Genomic DNA, 18,369 nt, shown 5'->3' with positions numbered 1-18,369 from the left:
TTCCTTAGAACAGAAATGTGATTATTTGGTAAAGTACAATGTACTTCCCAGTAGTTCTTTGGAAATTATTCTTCAAAGATTTGGATTTTATACATTTTTTTTCCTCCTGTAAACAGAATCTACTCCCAAGGCAACCAATATTTTAATATAACAAACTAAAGTCTTTAATCACTAACATACGTTTTCCCCCATCACAGTTTTTATTTGTTTCTTATAAACGGGAGGTTCCAAATCTTGAGTTTTGATTGGCAATCAATAGATAAAATTTTCTTTACCACTCTCTGCAAATATATTTCATATGTATACTAATGGTAGTTTAAAATTTCAGTAATTTGCTAGCAATTCACTTGGAATTTGTAATAATTCAATGAGGTGAAGTTGTGGCTTAAACCCTGGTGGTGTAGCGGTTAAGTGCTATGGCTGCTAACCAAAAGGTCAGCAGTTGGAATCCAGCAGGAGCTCCTTGGAAACTCAATGGGGCAGTTCTACTCTGTCCTATAGGGTCACTATGAGTTGGAATTGACTTGATGGCAATGGGTTTGGTTTTTTTGGGGGGTTAGGTTGCGGCTTTCTTATATTACTCATAAAGAAAAGTTATTAAAAATGCAGAGAGTAAGTTTAAAATAATTACAAGAATAAACCTTTAACGAACTTTTAATGTGCAATACTCAAATGCAAATTACTATTACATCAGATTTTGTTGTAATAAACTATTAGCAGCTTTTTTAGTTACTTTATGCATCATATAGTTTTGAACTGAAAGAAAAGTAAAGATCAGCTAGCTGAGTCCCCTATATTATGGAAGAGAAGAAAATATTGAAAGTAGGCATGTGCAGGCATAGAGCTGTGAAGGAGCCTGCCTGGGTGATGTCAACTCAGGAGAACAGAATCACACGATGAACATCTGAACCTGATAACAGCAACTGAGAACCTGGATTCAGCCATGCCTGAAGACCTAACTCTTCGACTTTTCAGTTACCTGAGCCAAAAATTTCTCTTTACATAAACCACTTTGTGATATATTCTATGATGTACAACCATGAAAAAACTCCAAACCCACTGCCATCAAGCCAATTCTGACTTATAGTGACCCTATAAATCCCATGTGGTTTCCAAGGCTGTAAATCTTTACAGAAGCAGACTGACAAATCTTCCTTCTATAGAGCAGCTGGTGGGTTCTAACTACCGAACACTTAACCACTGTGTCACCAGGGCTCCATGTATGACCATGAGTCGTAACGACATAACAGTAAAACCTGTGAAAGCCGGAATCTGTGTAAGGCAGAAAACTGTCAGAGAAGGAACTAAAATATTTTCCACTAAATAGAGCTACAGAAAAGGTGACCTAGTGGTTAAGAGCTATGGCTGCTAACCAAAAGGTTGGCAGTTTGAATCCACCAGGCGCTTCTTGGAAACCCTATGGGGCAGTTCTACTCTGCCCTATACAGTCACTATGAGTCAGAATCGGCAATTGGAATTGGGTTTTTTTTTTTTTTTTTTGTACACTGTCAAAGTCAGAAAACTTTCAAGACCCCAAAAAACAAAGCAGTCCTGTCGAGTTCCAGCTCTCACAGGTTTCACTGTATACTGAGTACAGCTGTGGTTCATTACTAAAGACTGGGAGGGATCTGGGCCAGCATTTAGGAGTAATTCATCCTTTTCCCACTATGAATTGTTACAGTCATCAAATACCAATTATATATATTTGGGAACGTGTGTAGGCTTCTTAGTCTATTCCATTGGTCTGTCTAGATTAAACAATATTTTATGGAAATTAGTCAATAAACAGTATTTAACTAATGGAAATTTTTAAGTCTCACTTTACCTTCTTAATATCACACATTATTCCAGAATGATATCACAAATAACTCTAACTTTAAAATCTTCATATTTTGATTTGGTTTATAGAAAATTGTTAGAATAAGGGAGAAGTTCACAAATTTTAGATAAGTGAGTTTCTGTTTAAGAACATGGAGCAATTCATCATTTCCTAAGGTTTTTCTAAGACTTTTCAGTAAAGCACATATATACATGTGCATACGGGTCCCTCAGCGGTCCAAAAAGTTCACCCTTGAGTACTCACCTAATGGTTGGTAGTTTGAACCCAACCAGCAGCACTGTGAAAAAAAGGCCTGGCAATGTGCTTCCCGGAAGATTACAGCCAAGAAAACCATATGGAGCAGTTCTATTGTGTAGCACATGGGGTGCCATGAGTCAGAATTGATTTGAGGGCAACTGCTTTGGATTTTTTGTATATCTATAAAAAGCATGTTGAATTTATCAAATGTGTTTTTAGCTCAGAAGTTGATATGTGATGTAAGTTTTCTTTCATTACATCTTTCTATAATATGCTAATATTTGATGATTAAAAATGTATATATTAAAAAAGGAGCTGGTGTACCTACTTTCTTCCTTCCTATTACCGTTAAAATTTAGTTAATACACATTAAAGCTGTCAAAAACAAACAAACAAACAAACGAACAAACAAAACCCAAACCCTGTTGCCGCTGTGGAGTCGATTCTGCCTCAGAGCAACCCTACAGGACTAGATAGAACCGCCCCATATGGTTTCCAAGGCTGAGAAATTATGAAATGGTCAGGGTCCAGCTAAAAAAGTTTTTTTCTTTTCCTTTTTTTTTGCTGTAGTTAAAAGATTCGATTCATAACAGACAGACAGACACAATCAGCCCTGAGCACTACGTGAAGTCGCTATTTAAGTGCAACAAAGTCCCAGGTACTGAGAAGCCTTAGAAGGGAAGAACCACACGCCCCACAGAGGACGCAGACGGTGTCAAGTTTTAAACAGGGGAGAAGTAGAGGGCAGGAGCCTGAGGCTCTTCCAGAATCTGCCCCACCTCCTCCTGGATGTGCCCGTCGGTCACGCTCTCCATATTACCTGCGCTTTTCGTCTCTTTCGCTGAGGCAACTGATCTACACTTAAAAGAGAAAAGTGCACTTCTGCCACGTTCCCAACGTTGCACTCCTGTAGACCGTTCGAGCTCTTTTCAGGGGGCACCGTGCCCACCACTCCTCTCACGCCCGACGCCCCCGCGGCCCCTCCTCTGGCTGTAGGAGGAGCCGGAGGGCCACTCGATTTTCATTCTACGTAAGAATATAACCTTGTTCACAGCCCTGGTGAGAGGTTTGAGGGTCGCCTGGACAAAGGCAGACGTTCCTCACCTCTTCTCCACGCTTTTCCCCCACCCTGTGATGCCCACACGAGGAACAGGCCACAGGAGCAAGTCTTGCCGCGGCGTCTCTACAAGGAAATGCCACACATCACAAACCCAAACAACTGAGACAGGCGACAACACTAAGCCCAACAACCCGAATTCCGACAGAGGAAGCTCTGCGCATGTGCACACCAGTCCGTTAGCCTCAGCAACCCGGTGCGCTTGCGCCAAGTCCGAATTTCGGGTGTTGAAGGGCGTGCGTTCCCATATCTGTAGACAAGCTGCCTTTGTACAAGATCAGGGGTGTGCTGACCTGGGACTGCAGGGCTGTGAAGTCCTTGTTCCCAGAAAACTTCCCCAAGCACCTTGCATTTTTTTTTTTTTTTTTTTAATACTCTCCTTATCCAGTTTAATGGCCGAAGCCTCGATTCCCTCCCGCATACCTTTGGCTCCCTCAGCTGGCGTTTTGGAAAATTAGTGGAGAGTAGGATTCGAGCAAGAAGCTCTGGTGGTGTAGTGGTTAAGCGTTTGGCTGCTGACGGAAAGGTTGGGGTTTGAACCAACCAGCTGCTCCGCAGGAGAAAGATATTGCAGTTAGGTTCCTAAAGATTTATAGCCTTGGAAACCCAATGCGGCAGTTGTACTCTGTCGTCTAGGGTCGTTATGAGGTGGAATCACTCCACAGCAATGGGTTGGGGGAGGTTTTAGAACCCTGATACCCAGCACACACCCCTCACCTCCCGATACCATTAAATTCAGAATGTCTGAATTTTTCTAAAGAGTTTTTAAAGAGTCCTAGATGATTCCAATGAGCAGGAAAGTTTGGGAACTGCTGCTGTAGTTCAAAGTTGCTCAATATTTGAGATGTCTTTTCCAGACCCAGAGGAGCCCTGGTGGCTCAGTGGTTAAAATGCTTGGCTGCTAGCTGAAAGGTCGGAGGTTAGAACCCACCAGCCACTTCGAGGGAGAAAGATGTGGCAGCCTGCTTCCATAAAGATTTATAATCTTGGAAACCCTGTGGGGCAGTTCTACTCTGTCCTATAGGGTAGTTACAGTTGGAATTGACTGCACGGTAACAGGTTTCGGTTTAGGATTTGGGAGATCATGCAGCAATCCCTGTCTCTGCTTTGGTTTCAGAGCTAGGGTAACCTATGTCGCCAAGAAGAAATATGAGAAGGAGGGGAAGTACTGTACACTGTCCAGATTGGGGGGCGGTGGGAGCGGGGAGGCATTTCCGCAGTGGCACAGTGGCTAAGGGATACAGCGAGCTACAGCTGCTAACTAAAGGGTAGGCGGTTTGAATCCACCATCTCCTCCCTGGAAAACTTATGGGGCAGTTCTACTCTGTCCTATAGGCAGCTATGAGTTGGAATTGACTCAGAGGTTTGGTTTGGTCATTCAGGCAAACAAGTAAGAAAAGGAACGGGGTGCAGAAGTACTGAAGTATACATGAGAATCACTATAAAGATTGGTCATAGAATTTAACCTAGGTAAGTAGGAAAGGGAGCCCTGGTGGCACAGTGGTTAAGAGCTCAGGCTGCTAGCCAAAAGGTTGGCAGTTTGAATCCACCAGCCCCTCTTTGGAAACCCTATGGGGCAGTTCTACTCTGTCCTATAGGGTCGCTATGAGCTGAAATCCACTGGACAGCAGCTGAGTTTTTTGGTAAATAGGGAAGTGAGGATGTGGGGTGGAGTGGCCAGGGTAGGTGAAAAGATGGTAGGGTTAATGTAGGTGCAGCGAGTTGGAAGGATTTTTGAAGTTTTGTGTCTAGAGAAAGTGAGCCGGACATATGGGAAATGGTATTTAAAAAGTATGAAATTGAGAAAGCAGGAATTTCAATTTTATTCAAGAAATGTTGAAGCATGTGACCATGAAGGTGAGAGGCTAGGGGCAGGCTGAAGGGCAAGGTCACAGGAAGAGATGCATCCCACCAGGGGGAAGGTAATCTGGATTTGAAAGCGTTAAATCGTTAGGTCCACCTTTGAAAGAGTCAGTTTTGTAAGAAAGCTAATGGTTCCATCCAAAGCCTCAAGAGCTCATGGGAAGCCCTGCGGGTGAAAATGCCGGCATGGGTGCCCCAGGTATCCGGTCACAACGTGGCTGAATCGGGGCCTTTGACGTTGCCGGGCGACAGAAGCGGGTGCGCACTCCCTGCCGTGTGGCCCTACGTGCTTCCGTTCCGCTGTCCTTCCGGCTTCCGGTATCCAGCCCACTTCAACTGCGAGTCTGGGGCGAGGACCCACTGGTTAGGCCCGAGGGTTAGGTGGCCAGCGGGAGGGGCGTATGTGCTGCTAGGGGATACCTGTACGGCCTGGTGCAGCTGGAGGACTGTCGCCTGCGCTGTCATGAAGAAGCTTTTCAGCTTTTGGCGTAGGAAGGATGAATCCCGCAGCTCCTCCTCACACGTGCAGATAGGCCTGGCCCGTACTGGCTACCGCTCCCGCCCCTAATTCCAACCAGGCTACAACCTTCGAGAGAGGGATTTAAAAAAACTGCATAAAGCTGCCTCAGTCGGGGATTTGGAGAAGGTGCAGGAGTGTCTTCAGCTCAAGAAACATGATGTGAACATGCTGGATAAAGAGTACAGGTGACCAGAGCAGATGAGGCAGGGGGTCACGAGGGGCAGCGTCCAGGGAAAGCGGGGGTCACTGGGGCCTCCAATCAGGAGCAGGACGTGTTTAGGCGAGTCCGCTGGTTGTCATTCCGGGTTTCTCAGAGCTGAGAGGTTGCCTGGTAACCACTGGCACAGGGTCACATTTCAACTTTCGGCTTTTTATTTTATTTTTAAAGTACTTCCCCGAATATTCGAGATCTAAACAGTTTCTGCTTTCCCTTTGTCCACTCCTTCCACTGCCTTTGTCTCCTCCTGGAGCCACCCTTTTCCCATCCTGTTTTGTTCTTTGGTATAAATTGTCCCCAGCCACCCAAGATTTAACCTGTTTTACTAATAATGAGAAAATAGTAGAGGAACCACCGAGAACAGTGCTTATTAAGGTTTTAAGACTTTGAAATACCAAGCAACATTTTTAATATGGATCACTTACGAAAATTTTCTTCAAGGCAAAAATTCCATGCGTAACCATTTACTTAAAAAGCAAAATTAATTTTATATGTTGCGAAATTAAGTTATGTGTTTGGCATAATATCAGAAAATACATACTATCTGTAGCTGCTTTAAAATCTTTTGTGGGAAAGTTCCCGAGCCACAGGGTTATACATAATGCCATTTTTCATTATAATTGGGTAACTGGAAACTGAATGGTTACGAAGAGGATTTGTGTTCAGCTTGTTGGTAGTTTTTCTTTTAATACGAAGTTGTCTAATCTGTCCTGCATTTACCCCATACCACTCCACTGAATTACTTTGTAGAGGCCGTGGATAACCTTGATATGACTTAATTCTCTGGCTGATTTCAAGTTCCCAGTGTGATGTCAACTGGCTCGAAAAATTCTTGAAAATTTAGCAGTTGACTTGTGAAAGCCAGTAGCTTCAGAATTGCACTGCTTAGGCATCTTTAACATGGCCCCAACTGAACTCCTGTTACCTTGCCTCAGACCTGCTCTTCTCTTTCTATAAATGGCATATCTTTTCATCCGATTGCCTAGGCTGGTGGACTGGAGCCCTTTTTGACTCTTGTTCTTTTACATCTTTTGTCTGATTCAGCAGTAAATCTTACTGGCTCTACCTTCAAAAAATATACAAAATTTAATGGTTTCTTGCCACCTTCACAGCTACCATGCTACTCAAAGCCACCATCGTGTTTTACCAGAATTATCACATGGCCTATAAACTAATCTGTCCTTTTCTCTTTTCAGTTTTTTCTCAACACAGTAACCAAAATGGTCCTGTAAATGTATGTCAAGTCATGTCATTCCTTTCCTTAACAACCTCCAATGGCTTTCCATCTTATTAAGGGTAAAAGACAAAGTCCTTAAAATGGCCCATACGACCCTACGTGACCTTCATCTTTACCCTGTTACTTCTCTGAATTTGCTTCCTACAACTTTCCGTTTCATTCATTTATTTTCAGATACCCTGGCCTCCTTACTTGTCCACAAAAATTCAGGAAATGCTTTTAGGGCCTTTGAACTTGCTGTTGCCTTTGCCTGGAATGCTTTTCCCCAAGTATCCACATGGCTTTTGCTCTCTCACTTTCTTCAGGTGTTTAGTCAGTTGTTACCTTATCAGTGAGACCTTCCCTGGCTACAGTATCTCCGACTGCAGTCCCTCTCCTCACATTTCCTATCCCTTCTCTGCTTGATATTTCTCATTAGTTCTAACACTCTCTGATATACTTTATATATTTTACTTATGTTTTTGTTGACCTTTCTACTAGCATGTACAATCCACAAGAGCAGATGTTTTTGTCCATTTTGTTTGCTGCTGTATACACAACACCTAGAACCCTGCCTAGCACATAATAAATCTGAACATTTTTTTAAATAAATGAAACAAGACCTACATATACACACACATACATATGATGCTTTAAAGATACTGCTCAGTAATAAAAAGGAGTAAATGTTACAGTCATCAGCATGGATGAATCTCAAAATCATCATGCTAAGTGGAAAGAGCCAGGCATAAAAGACTACATGGAGAATGATTCCATTTATATGAGATTCTAGAAAATGCCAAACTATATTAGCAGAAAAAAAATTAGTGGTTATCAGGGATCTTGATAAGGAGAGAGGATTAACTGAAAGGGGGACCTAGAGCATTTTTTGGGATGGTGGAAATGTTCCTTATTATGATTATAGTGGTGGTTATGTGACTGTATATATGTCAACATTTATAAAATTGTACATAAGTTATTTTGCATATAAATTACACCTCAGTAAAAGCAAATAAAAATCTCAAACTGTATATTTCTGTTTAAACAAGAGTGACTCCTTTAAAAGGATGACAGATATTCCAAGTAAAACTAATTTTCTTTGAAAGACTGTATTGAAAGTTTGAGCAATAACTTAAACTTTGTTGTGTTTCATGTCTGCTTAAGGTTGATTGGTTCTCGTTCTCAGATTTTGCGTGAAAGACCTTTGGAGTATATTGTTCCACACTTCCTTAGAAAGCTGAAGCTTTTGTGGCTATTCTGTTTTACTGAATTTGTGGTTGATTCCTAAGTTCCTTGGAGCATAAAGATGTCTCTGAAATTTTTATAAAGCGTTTCATTGTCAGAGTAGGTTTTAGACTTCAATTGGAAGAGTGAAATTATCTAGCTGGGGGGCAGCAATCACTTTTGGAAGACCTATTGAGAATTACCCAATGGCTTTACTTTCCCTAAGGAAGAGCAATCTGTAAAAAAAAAATCATTAAAAAAGAGAAGTGGAGTTGGAGGCATAGGTAGATCTAAAGATTGAGTAAAATGACAACAAAAAAAAAATTCCTTGGAATTAAATTGTTGAGATATGTATGCTAGTGGATGAAGGAGACAGATCAAAGTGTTTGCAGGAGTTATCTTAGATGGACTTAAAGCTATTTAGCCTTGTATATTTTGGTTGAAGTGTGGAAAAACTTTCTATTATGCAGGAACTTTACCCTTAAGTCAAATTATGGATTTTGGCAGAAAGGCTTTAACAAAAAGGAAACAACCTTTCCCTGTAGAAAATGTTGAATTATATTATTGAGCCAAACTAAAACAAGTGGTTTGGAATTTTTGGCATTAATAATGAGATTCTTTAATCGTCAAAGAGGGAAATGTATAAGACAAAAGGAAACTTGTGTAAAAGGGACTTTGGCCTTATGTTAAGATTTAGAACCAATGGGTCATTATATATAAAGTTAGTTTGGTATTTGTGGAGAAATTAGACTTCTTGATAGATATATATTTTTATTAATCTTTTAAAAGATTTTATTACGGTAGAATATATGTAGCAAATATATATATATTTGCACCAAAGACATTGGCAAAAAAAAGGTTCCAGGAATTGATGGAATAACAATTAAGATGTTTCAACAAACAGATGCAGCACTGGAGGTGCCCAGAAATTTGGAAGACAGTTTCCTGGCCAACCACCTGGAAGAGATCCATATTTGTGCCCATTCCAAAAAAGATGATCTGACAGAATGTGGTAATTATCGAACAATATTTTAAATATCACATGCAAGTAAAATTTTGCTGAAGACCATTCAAAAACAGTTGCAGCAGTGCATTGACAGGGGACTGCCAGAAGTTCAAGCTGGATTCAGAAGAGGCCAAGGAAGTAGAGATATCATTGCTGATGGCAGGTGGATCTTGCCTTAAAGCAGAGAATACCAGAAAGATGTTTACCCATGTTTTATTGACTATGCAAAAGCAGTAGACTATGTGGATCATAACAAATTATGGATAACATTGCAAATAATGGGAATTCTAGAACACCTAATTGTGTTCATGTGAAACTTGTACATACACCAAAGGCAGCCATTCAATCAGAACAAGGGGATACTGAGTGATATGCAGATGACGCAGCCTTGCTTGCTAAAAGCGAAGGGGGCTTGAAGCACTTACTGACGAAGATCAAAGACTACCGCCTTCAGGATGGATTACACCTCAGCATAAAACAAATCCTCACATTGGACCAATAAGCCACATGATGATAAATGGAGAAAAGATTAATGTTGTCAAGGATTTCTTTTCACTTAGATCCACAATAAACACCCGTGGAAACAGCAGTCAAGAAATAAAAGGATGTATTGCATTGGGCAAATCTGCTGCAAAAGACCTCTTTAAAGTGTAAGCAAAGATGTCACTTCGAGGACCAACGTGTGCCTAACCCAAGCCGTGATACTTTCAGTTGCTTCACATGCATGTGAAAGCTGAACGATGAATAAGGAAGACGAAGAATTGATACCTTGGAGTTATGGCGTTGGCGAAGAATATTGAATATACTGTGGACTGCCAGAAGAACGAACAAATCTGTCTTGGAAGATGTACAACCCGAGTACTCCTTGGAAGCAAGGACGGCGAAATTTCTCTCATGTACTTTGGACATGTTATCAGGAGGGATCAGTCTCTGGAAAAGAACATCACTCTTGGCAAGGTAGAGGGTCAGCAATGAAGAAGACCCTCAGTGAGAAGGAGTGACACAGTGGCTGAAACAATGAGCTCAAACACAGCAATGATTGTGATGGTGCAGGACCAGGTGATGTTACATTCTGTTGTACATAGGGTTGCTTTGAGTCAGAACTGACTTGATGGTGCCTAAGAACAACAACATGTATAGCAAAACATTATCATTTTAACCATTTTTAAAGGTACAATTCAGTGACATTATTTACCATGTTGTGCAGGCATCACCACTATACATTTCCAAATATTTTCATCACCAGAAACTCAGTACTCTTTAATCCATAACTTCCCATTCCTTGCCTCTCCCAACCTCTGGTAACCACTAATTTTTGCTTTTATTCATTTGCTTATTCTAGATATTTCATGTTCGCAGAACCATATAATATTTGTCCTTTTGTTCTGACTTATTTCACTCAGTACAATGTTTTCAAGGTTTGTCTATGTCATATCAAGTATCAGAACTTTATTTCTCTTTATGACTCAATAATGTTCCATTGTATTTAGCGATTGCTTTTTCAGGACTGTTTATAGTGACTGGAACCCTGACTTAGAAAAAAAAAAAAAGTAAAATATTTACTATTTAAGTTATTAGATGTCTTTAGATACTGGATAGTTATTGGTGTGAGGAGACAACTCTCTCTTAGAAGCTATTTTGACTTCTCAGGGACTGTGCTTATTAAGAGTAAAATTTCCCTGGAAAGCTCTAGTTATTTCTAGGAGTCATTGACTGTTGTCTTGGTAGCTTTTTATAGAAGGTGATCTTTTTGGTCAAAAATGGTGTCAATCTGGAATGACAAGCTTCTAGGTTCAAATGTGGTAGGATAAGTTAAAAGTGTGACAAAGTTGAGGTTGGCATATCTCCACCAGAAGGCTTCAAGAATGTCTACCAAAAGACCTGGAGTTTGGCAATGCCCCAGTGACTTCACTGTGTGCCAGGGACTAGTCCTCAGTGCTGTCTGTGTTGCAAAGATAAAGCCAGGGAAGCAGATTCCTGATAATCAAATGCACTGGGAGCTGAAATATAATACATACACATAAAACTTCCAGTTTATTGGGTATAGTTGTTTCTAGTAACTAGATTACCTGTGTGTCCTTCATAAAGGTCCCTTTTCTGGTATCAGAATTACTGAGAAACCAAATTAGTCATCAGCACTTTGCTTGGTAAGGATGGAATTACAACAAAGTGAGGTAAACGTTCCATCCAAACTAGGATGTCTGACAAATCAGTTTTGTCCTACACTGAAGTCTTCTTTTCCAGTTACTGGGAAGTATGGGTTCCTTAAATTCAGGTTCTCTCTTCCATGGAGGATGCTAATTAATCATGGGCAATGTCTGGTTCCATTCTGTCATCCAAGCTGACCAGTCTCTTCCTCAGTATAGTCTCTACAACCAGAGAATAATATAATTGACTAGATGTCTGCTTTTTAAACTGTAGTTACATTATAGTCCTGTGGTCCAGAGATTACATTCAGGTAACCTTGATTGGAATTTTAGCATTCCCAATTTGTTCAGAGCTCTTTTTATATTTTCTTGAATTACTATATTGTGGGTTATATCATCAAGTATAGATTTTCCTAGTTTAATTCTTTGAAAGTTACCTTATTTTTAAGTCCTCGAGGGCCATCTTTTGGCTACTCCTGTGTGTCAGTAGGAAACCCTGGTGTCATAGTGGTTAAGAACTATGGCTGCTAAACAAAAGTTCGGCAGTTTGAACCCACCAGGTACTCCTTGGAAGCTGTTCAGGGCAGTTCTACTCTGTCCATAGCAGATCTGTTTAGGCACGCATAAAGTACTTTGGAGGACCTGAAGTAAAGTGGGGGAATGGCATCTAAGATGTATTGTTTGGGACATGGGCAATCTATACATGGACTCTATATTATAAACATGTTTTTTAAAAAGGGTAGAATAATTGTTGTTAAATGCCATCCAGACAGTTCTGACTCGTAGCATCCCTGTGTACAACAGAATAAAACGCTGCCCAGTCCTGTGCCACCCTCACAATCGTAATGCTTGAGCTCATTGTTGCAGCCACTATGTCAATCCATCTTGTTGAGGGTCTTCATCTTTTTTGTTGACCTTTACCTTACCAAGCATGATGCCCCTCTCCAGGGACTAGCCCCTCCTGATAACATGTCCAAAGTACGTGAGACAAAGTCTCATCATCCTCACTTCCAAGGAGCACTCTGGCTGTACTTCTTCTAAGACAGGTTTGTACTTTCTTCTGTCAGTCCATGATGTATTCAGTGTTCTTCACCAACACTGTATTTCAAATGCATCAATTCTTTGATATAATAATATCAACTTAAAAAAAGTTTATTGAGGGCAAGGCTAAAAACTGTAAAGTTTAAATGGAACTAATTAGTATTCTGTCATTGTTCATGAATATGTACTTGGTTTCTGAGAGGCCGTATGGAATAGGCTTCTTTGAGAAGTATAAATTCATTAAATAACTTCAGATTAAGCTGAGACCTACAACTGGGAGAATCTTCAGTGTTTGCTGGTGTTCATTTCTCAAATACAAATGCCAACTTTAATAGCTGGGCCAAGTGGGAGGAACACAATCAGGAGCAGCATGCAATTGAATGCAGACAATGTCCCTCCTGTTAAAATGTTAGATGTATTTCAGATTTTGGAGATGATTTCCGAATTTTACTAGGATATTTGTCTAATTTTATCCTTCCCAAGGCTCAGATACCATTTTTGGTATTTGAAAAAAAAAAATGCCTTTTCACATCATTATCATTGTTTTCCTTGAATAAAACCAATTAAACATTTGACATCCAAGGCATTTGCACAGCCTTTTTAATTTGGTAAAAAACAATGATAATCTAAATTTTGTATAAATGTAGATACCTTAACACAATATGATCTGGTTTAATCTTGGGTAGAGTAAGTAACTTCTCAAACTAAGACTTATCTCTAACTTTGTGTTTTGTTATATTGATATAGGACACCTTTTCATCTGGTCTATGCTAATAGATATACAAATATTGTGTCTCTCTTAATTGAGAAACAATGCAAAATAAATGTCCAGGATAGAGAAAACAGATCTCCATTGATTAAGGTGTGTTTTCATTTTTCCTGTTCAGTTGTACTTGTATGTGGAATGTGTTTGAATTGTTCCCTAGTTCCCTTTTGTGGATTTTTATACTTTAAAACATAGTATTAAACATCAGTTTAACGTATCATGTTGTAAGTATTAAGCTGGTTACTTACGTACTCTTGTTGTGTTGACAGGCAATATAGTGTCAAAAGGAGAATTGTACTACTCTTCTTCTCAACCTTGGTGCAGACCCTAATCTTGTAGATTTTGAATCCAGTAGTGCTCTTCATTATGCTGTGTGTGGTCACAGTGTTTCATTAGTAGAAAAACTGCTTGAACACAAAGCTAGTCTTGAAGCTCAAAATAAGGTAGTCTTCTATTTCTATATTTTAGAAAAGTTGAATTTTAAAAAGCTTGTGAAGAAGCTATTCATTGCAGAAAGTTCATGTCTGTTGAAATACAGGTTATGTAAAGAATGAGTTTTCCAAAGTAAAATTGAGGAGAATGAGACTATCAAAAACTAATAATTAAAGTTTTCCTTTTCAAAAAGTCTTTCTTCATTTCATTTCAGATTATAATCCCAACCTCCAAAGTAATATATTTAACATGATACATATCTGAACTGTTATGTCAAACGAGAAATATTTGATTGCTTTATACATGGGTAATGATAAAAATTATAAAGCTCACTTTTCTATTTTATTTATATACTGACAAATAACGGTAAAAATAGGGTTGAATTAGAAAATCACTTATTATACTAAAAGTGATCCAGTTCTCCTATTAGGACATTATGAGGAACTGATGAATACCTTTTTGTTTTTAAGTATCTTGACCCTTTAGTTTAATGATTTTGTCCACATCACAGCCTAAAATACGTGCTAGCCTTGGAGGTTCAAATGAAATGCTACGGAAACCCAATCGTGACAACCTTATGAAGTGAATTGATAGTATATAATACTTACCATTAAATATGATGTGTTCATCACTTAAGCTCTTCAGGTTGCTCTTGTTCAGAATTTGAATTAAGCCTAGTAATGTAGAAGATTAAATTTTATTTTTTGGCTTGCCCAACCTCAATTTGTTTCTTGATTTTTGCATTAAAAAACCCTTCAGGAGCAAGGAAGAATGAAGAAAACTAAAGACACAAGGGAAAGATTAGTCCAAAGGACTAATAGACCAAGTCTACCATGGCCTCCACCAGACTGAGCCCAGTACAACTAGATGGTCCCTGGCTACCACCACTGACTTTCTGACAGGGATCACAATAGAGGGTCCCGGACAGAGCTGGAGAAAAATGTAGAACAAAATTCTAACTCCCACCAAAAGACCAGACTTGCTGGCCTGACAGAGACTGGAGAAACTCTGAGAGTATGGACCCTGGATACACTTTCAGCTCAGTAATGAGGCCACTCCTGAGGTTCACCCTTCAGCCTAAGATTGAACAGGTCCATGGAACAAAACAAGACTAAACGGGTGCACCAGCCCTGGGGTAGGGATTGGAAAGTAGGAGGGAATAGGAAAGCTGGTAATAGGGAACCCCAGGTTGAGAAGGGAGAGTGTTGACATGTGGTGGGGTTTTTAACCAGTGTCATAGAACAATGTGTGTACTAACTGTTTTATGAGAAACTAGTTTGTTCTGTAAACCATCTAAAGTTCAAAAAAAAAAAAAAACCTTAAAAAAAATTAAAGTGTATATTCAGAGGCTTCTTGCAAGCAATTATTTTTACAAAATTTAAAATGCGTGTAGTCTTGGTACAATATTTTATGTGATCATTTTGAAATAATGTTTCAGGCTGGATATACTTCACTTGCTGTTTCTGAAGATAATGCAGAAATGGTAGAGTTTCTTCTGAAGAAAGGCGCAGATGTGAATGCTTCAGATAACTCTCAAAGGTATAATTAATGAAACCAAATGAGATAGCATAGAACTATCGATACCTAGGGGGATAAAAGAGTATATATAGTCTCATTATATATATAATATATACATATTACATTATAAAGACATTGCATGTTTTATATATATGTATATATTTGATATTGGGAAAATGATCATATGACTTATGATTTTGAGCAAATTAACTAGACTCTCAGAATCTTTTTATCTGTAAAATTAGACAGTTGGACCAGTTCAATAAGCTATTATTATTATTTTTATTACATTTGAATCTTACTTAGAAGCCCAATTTGTAAATTGTAGCTGCCATAGTTAAGTGGAGAGGAGTGGGAAGCCTAGAACCCCAGACACTTCCCTCAGTGAAATTTTGAGCTATCTCCTTAAAAATGCTAGGGCTCCAGAAATAAGAGATTGAAAACCATTGAGCTAGCTGCTTCCTGGGGACTCATGATCTTTAGATCTGTGATTGGCACCCTTTTCTAGCAGATTTGTCCTGGCTCTTCCTGATAGAGAGCTTACATTTGAATAGTAAATTGAGAAGACTGACTTAAAAAACAAATTGGCATTTATTTTTATCTCTTGCTCCAGAACACCCCTTATGATTGCTCTCAGTAATGAACCAACAAGTTTAGTCAGTTTTATTCTTCAGCAAGATGTGGACCTATCCTGCCAAGATATTTATGGATTCACAGCTGAGGAATATGCTTCTTTTAATGGTTTTACGGTGTCAGTGATACTGCATAAAATCCCTATTTATTGTTTAACAATTGTGTATAAAATATCGGTTCTTTATTTGTTTTGTTTTATGGGCTACCATTTGCTCTGGAGAAACTGTATTTCCCTTTCTTGTATTTCCATGAGGGCACTTCTCTTCTGCCATTAGGAGGTAGCAACAGAGGAAACGTCCCTAATTTCTCCCTTCATTACCTCCTCACTCAGCCTCATGTGAAGAGCAATAGAGGATATGCCACTAAAACTGCCCTTGCCAAGGTCGCAAGTTACATTCCAATTATTAAATCCAGTGGGTATTTTTTATCCCTTTTCTTATTTGTTCCCTTTACTGGTCAGTCTTTCTTTTCGACATTTTCTGTTCTCTTACCTTCCAAGATACTATTCAATTTTTCATTCTTTACCTCTTTGGATTTTCTTCTTCTCTATCATGAAAACAATCATGGTTCTTTCATTTTTAAATATGGAATTTTTTTTTTGTGTGTGTGTGTTCAGTCCATTACCTTCCTTAATTCTCACTCTTTATACTCTTGGCTGTGTAATCCTCTTCATACGTCTGTCTGCATGCTGATAGTTGCCTTGTTAATATTTTTAACCCATGCTATTTTAATCATCCCCAGAACAAGGTAGGGTATATATATAAAGATATGTCTGTACAAATGTATGGATGTGCTACATACACATTGGTTGTTGTTAAGTGCCATTGAGTTGGTTCCAACTCATAGCGACTCTGTGTACAACAGAACGAAACACTACCCTGTCCTGTGCCATCCTCACAATCATTGCTATGTTTGAGCCCATTGTTGCAGCCACTGAGTCAATCCATCTTGTTGAGGGTCTTCTTTTTCACTGACCCTCTACCTTACCAAGCTTGATATTCTTCTCCAGGGACTGGTCCCTCCTGATACATGTCCAACGTACATGAGAGAAGCCTCCCTATCCTTGCTTCCAAGGAGCACTCTGGCTGCACTTCTTCCAACACAGACTTGTTTATTCTTCACATACACATTAACACACTCAAATTTTTAACTCAAACCTTTTTCCTTCACAATGAAATCTGAGCTAGAAATTTTTTTGGGTAAGATAGAGAATCATTTTTGCCAATAGCTGTTACTTTCATTCTATATACTTGAGATAAAAGTGATTGTTTTTTGATTTTGTGTTGTTGACTATTGATCATGGTAGTATGGAAGTCATTCAGAGGCCTCAAGTCCCTTCCAAATGTCTTCGTATGGTTATGTCCTTAGAAGAAATTTGCTAATTAGAATTGTGAGCTTATGAAATTGTCCCAGTTTTGACTGAAGAGAGGCAGCACTAAGTGGGTAAGGGCATTGATTTAGGACTCTGACATATCTAGTTTGCTGTTTCAGCTAAGTATTAGCTTTGTGATCTTATGCAACTTATTTAAAATTTCTAAGACCCATCTATAACCTGAGAGAAAATAAGATTAAGCAATGGGCAGCTAGGAGGTGCTTGGAGAACCACTTTTTAAGAGATGATAAAACATCGTCATAATAATGTACTATAACACAACATAGCAGCTTTTGATTTTATAAGCTATAACAATACAAAAATGGCACAACATGTCATAACAGTATTATATATATAATGATGTAAAATAATATTTAATAATATTATAATATCACAAATATGTGACAGTAAATTCAAATCTCCATAAATGAATAAATGAATCCTTTTATAATTTTCAAACTATAGATTGGTTTTGCTATTGCTTAAATAGAAAACACCCTGTAATGGAAATTCAGAAATATTCCCTAGTGTTAACAACTTGGTCTCCATTAAACAAACATTGAAACAAATATTTATAGACTGTTTGAAGCAAGAATCCATGTCTCTGTGTCCTGTCCTAATAATAAAATCTATCTCATAGTGTTGTTTTGAGGATTAAACAGGTTTTGAGAGGTTTTGTGAGATCTCAAGCTTTAACAATTTGGGGGACCCCTTCTCAGAAAAATCATGTAAAATTAAAAACACAAAATATCTGTGGCTACTCCAATACTAGCCCCTCCAAGAGGAAATAAGAAGATGGGAAGTTGCAACAGAAAGAGACAGGAGACTTTAGTGATTGGTCAAAATACTTCCCTTTTGCAAATTTTACAAAAACACATGAGCATGTGAGCACAAGGCTAGGTTCCCTCACAGGGCCTGGAAGAAGCCCATGCAAATGTGAAGCCCTTAAGTTTCATTAGTTTCATGGTATCTCAGCCTTTGAAAGTCTGTAATGTGTTTAAATACTGTCTGGCACGCATTAGGTAGAGATAGTTGGGAGAAGGCTTGAGGTCAGCAAGGCCTGTGTGACACACTTGGAAATGCACTGGCTAAAGTCTAAGGTTTTTATTTGATAATTATGTATTGTGAATTTAATTTTTGTGAGTGTTAGAATTCATATAATTTTCTTTTATGGATAGATATCATCAATAAATGGCTAAAAATGGAAAGAAGAAGAAAGT

The 18,369-nt window shown here is 39.0% G+C and overlaps 1 protein-coding gene across 1 annotated transcript; it reads left to right on the top strand.

Moving 5' to 3' along the window:
- Positions 1-5,235: 5,235 nt before the first annotated feature.
- ANKRD7 (ankyrin repeat domain 7) lies at positions 5,236-15,903 on the top strand. The gene is given in 7 exon segments (XM_049893540.1): positions 5,236-5,545; positions 5,636-5,762; positions 13,176-13,290; positions 13,464-13,637; positions 15,065-15,165; positions 15,758-15,848; positions 15,850-15,903. Coding segments are annotated over 7 exon segments (972 nt in total).
- Positions 15,904-18,369: the final 2,466 nt, after the last annotated feature.

This window comes from Elephas maximus, chromosome 8, assembly GCF_024166365.1.
Source record: "Elephas maximus indicus isolate mEleMax1 chromosome 8, mEleMax1 primary haplotype, whole genome shotgun sequence".
Classification (NCBI taxonomy): domain Eukaryota; kingdom Metazoa; phylum Chordata; class Mammalia; order Proboscidea; family Elephantidae; genus Elephas; species Elephas maximus.
This window is presented reverse-complemented; position numbering and strand designations above follow the sequence as displayed.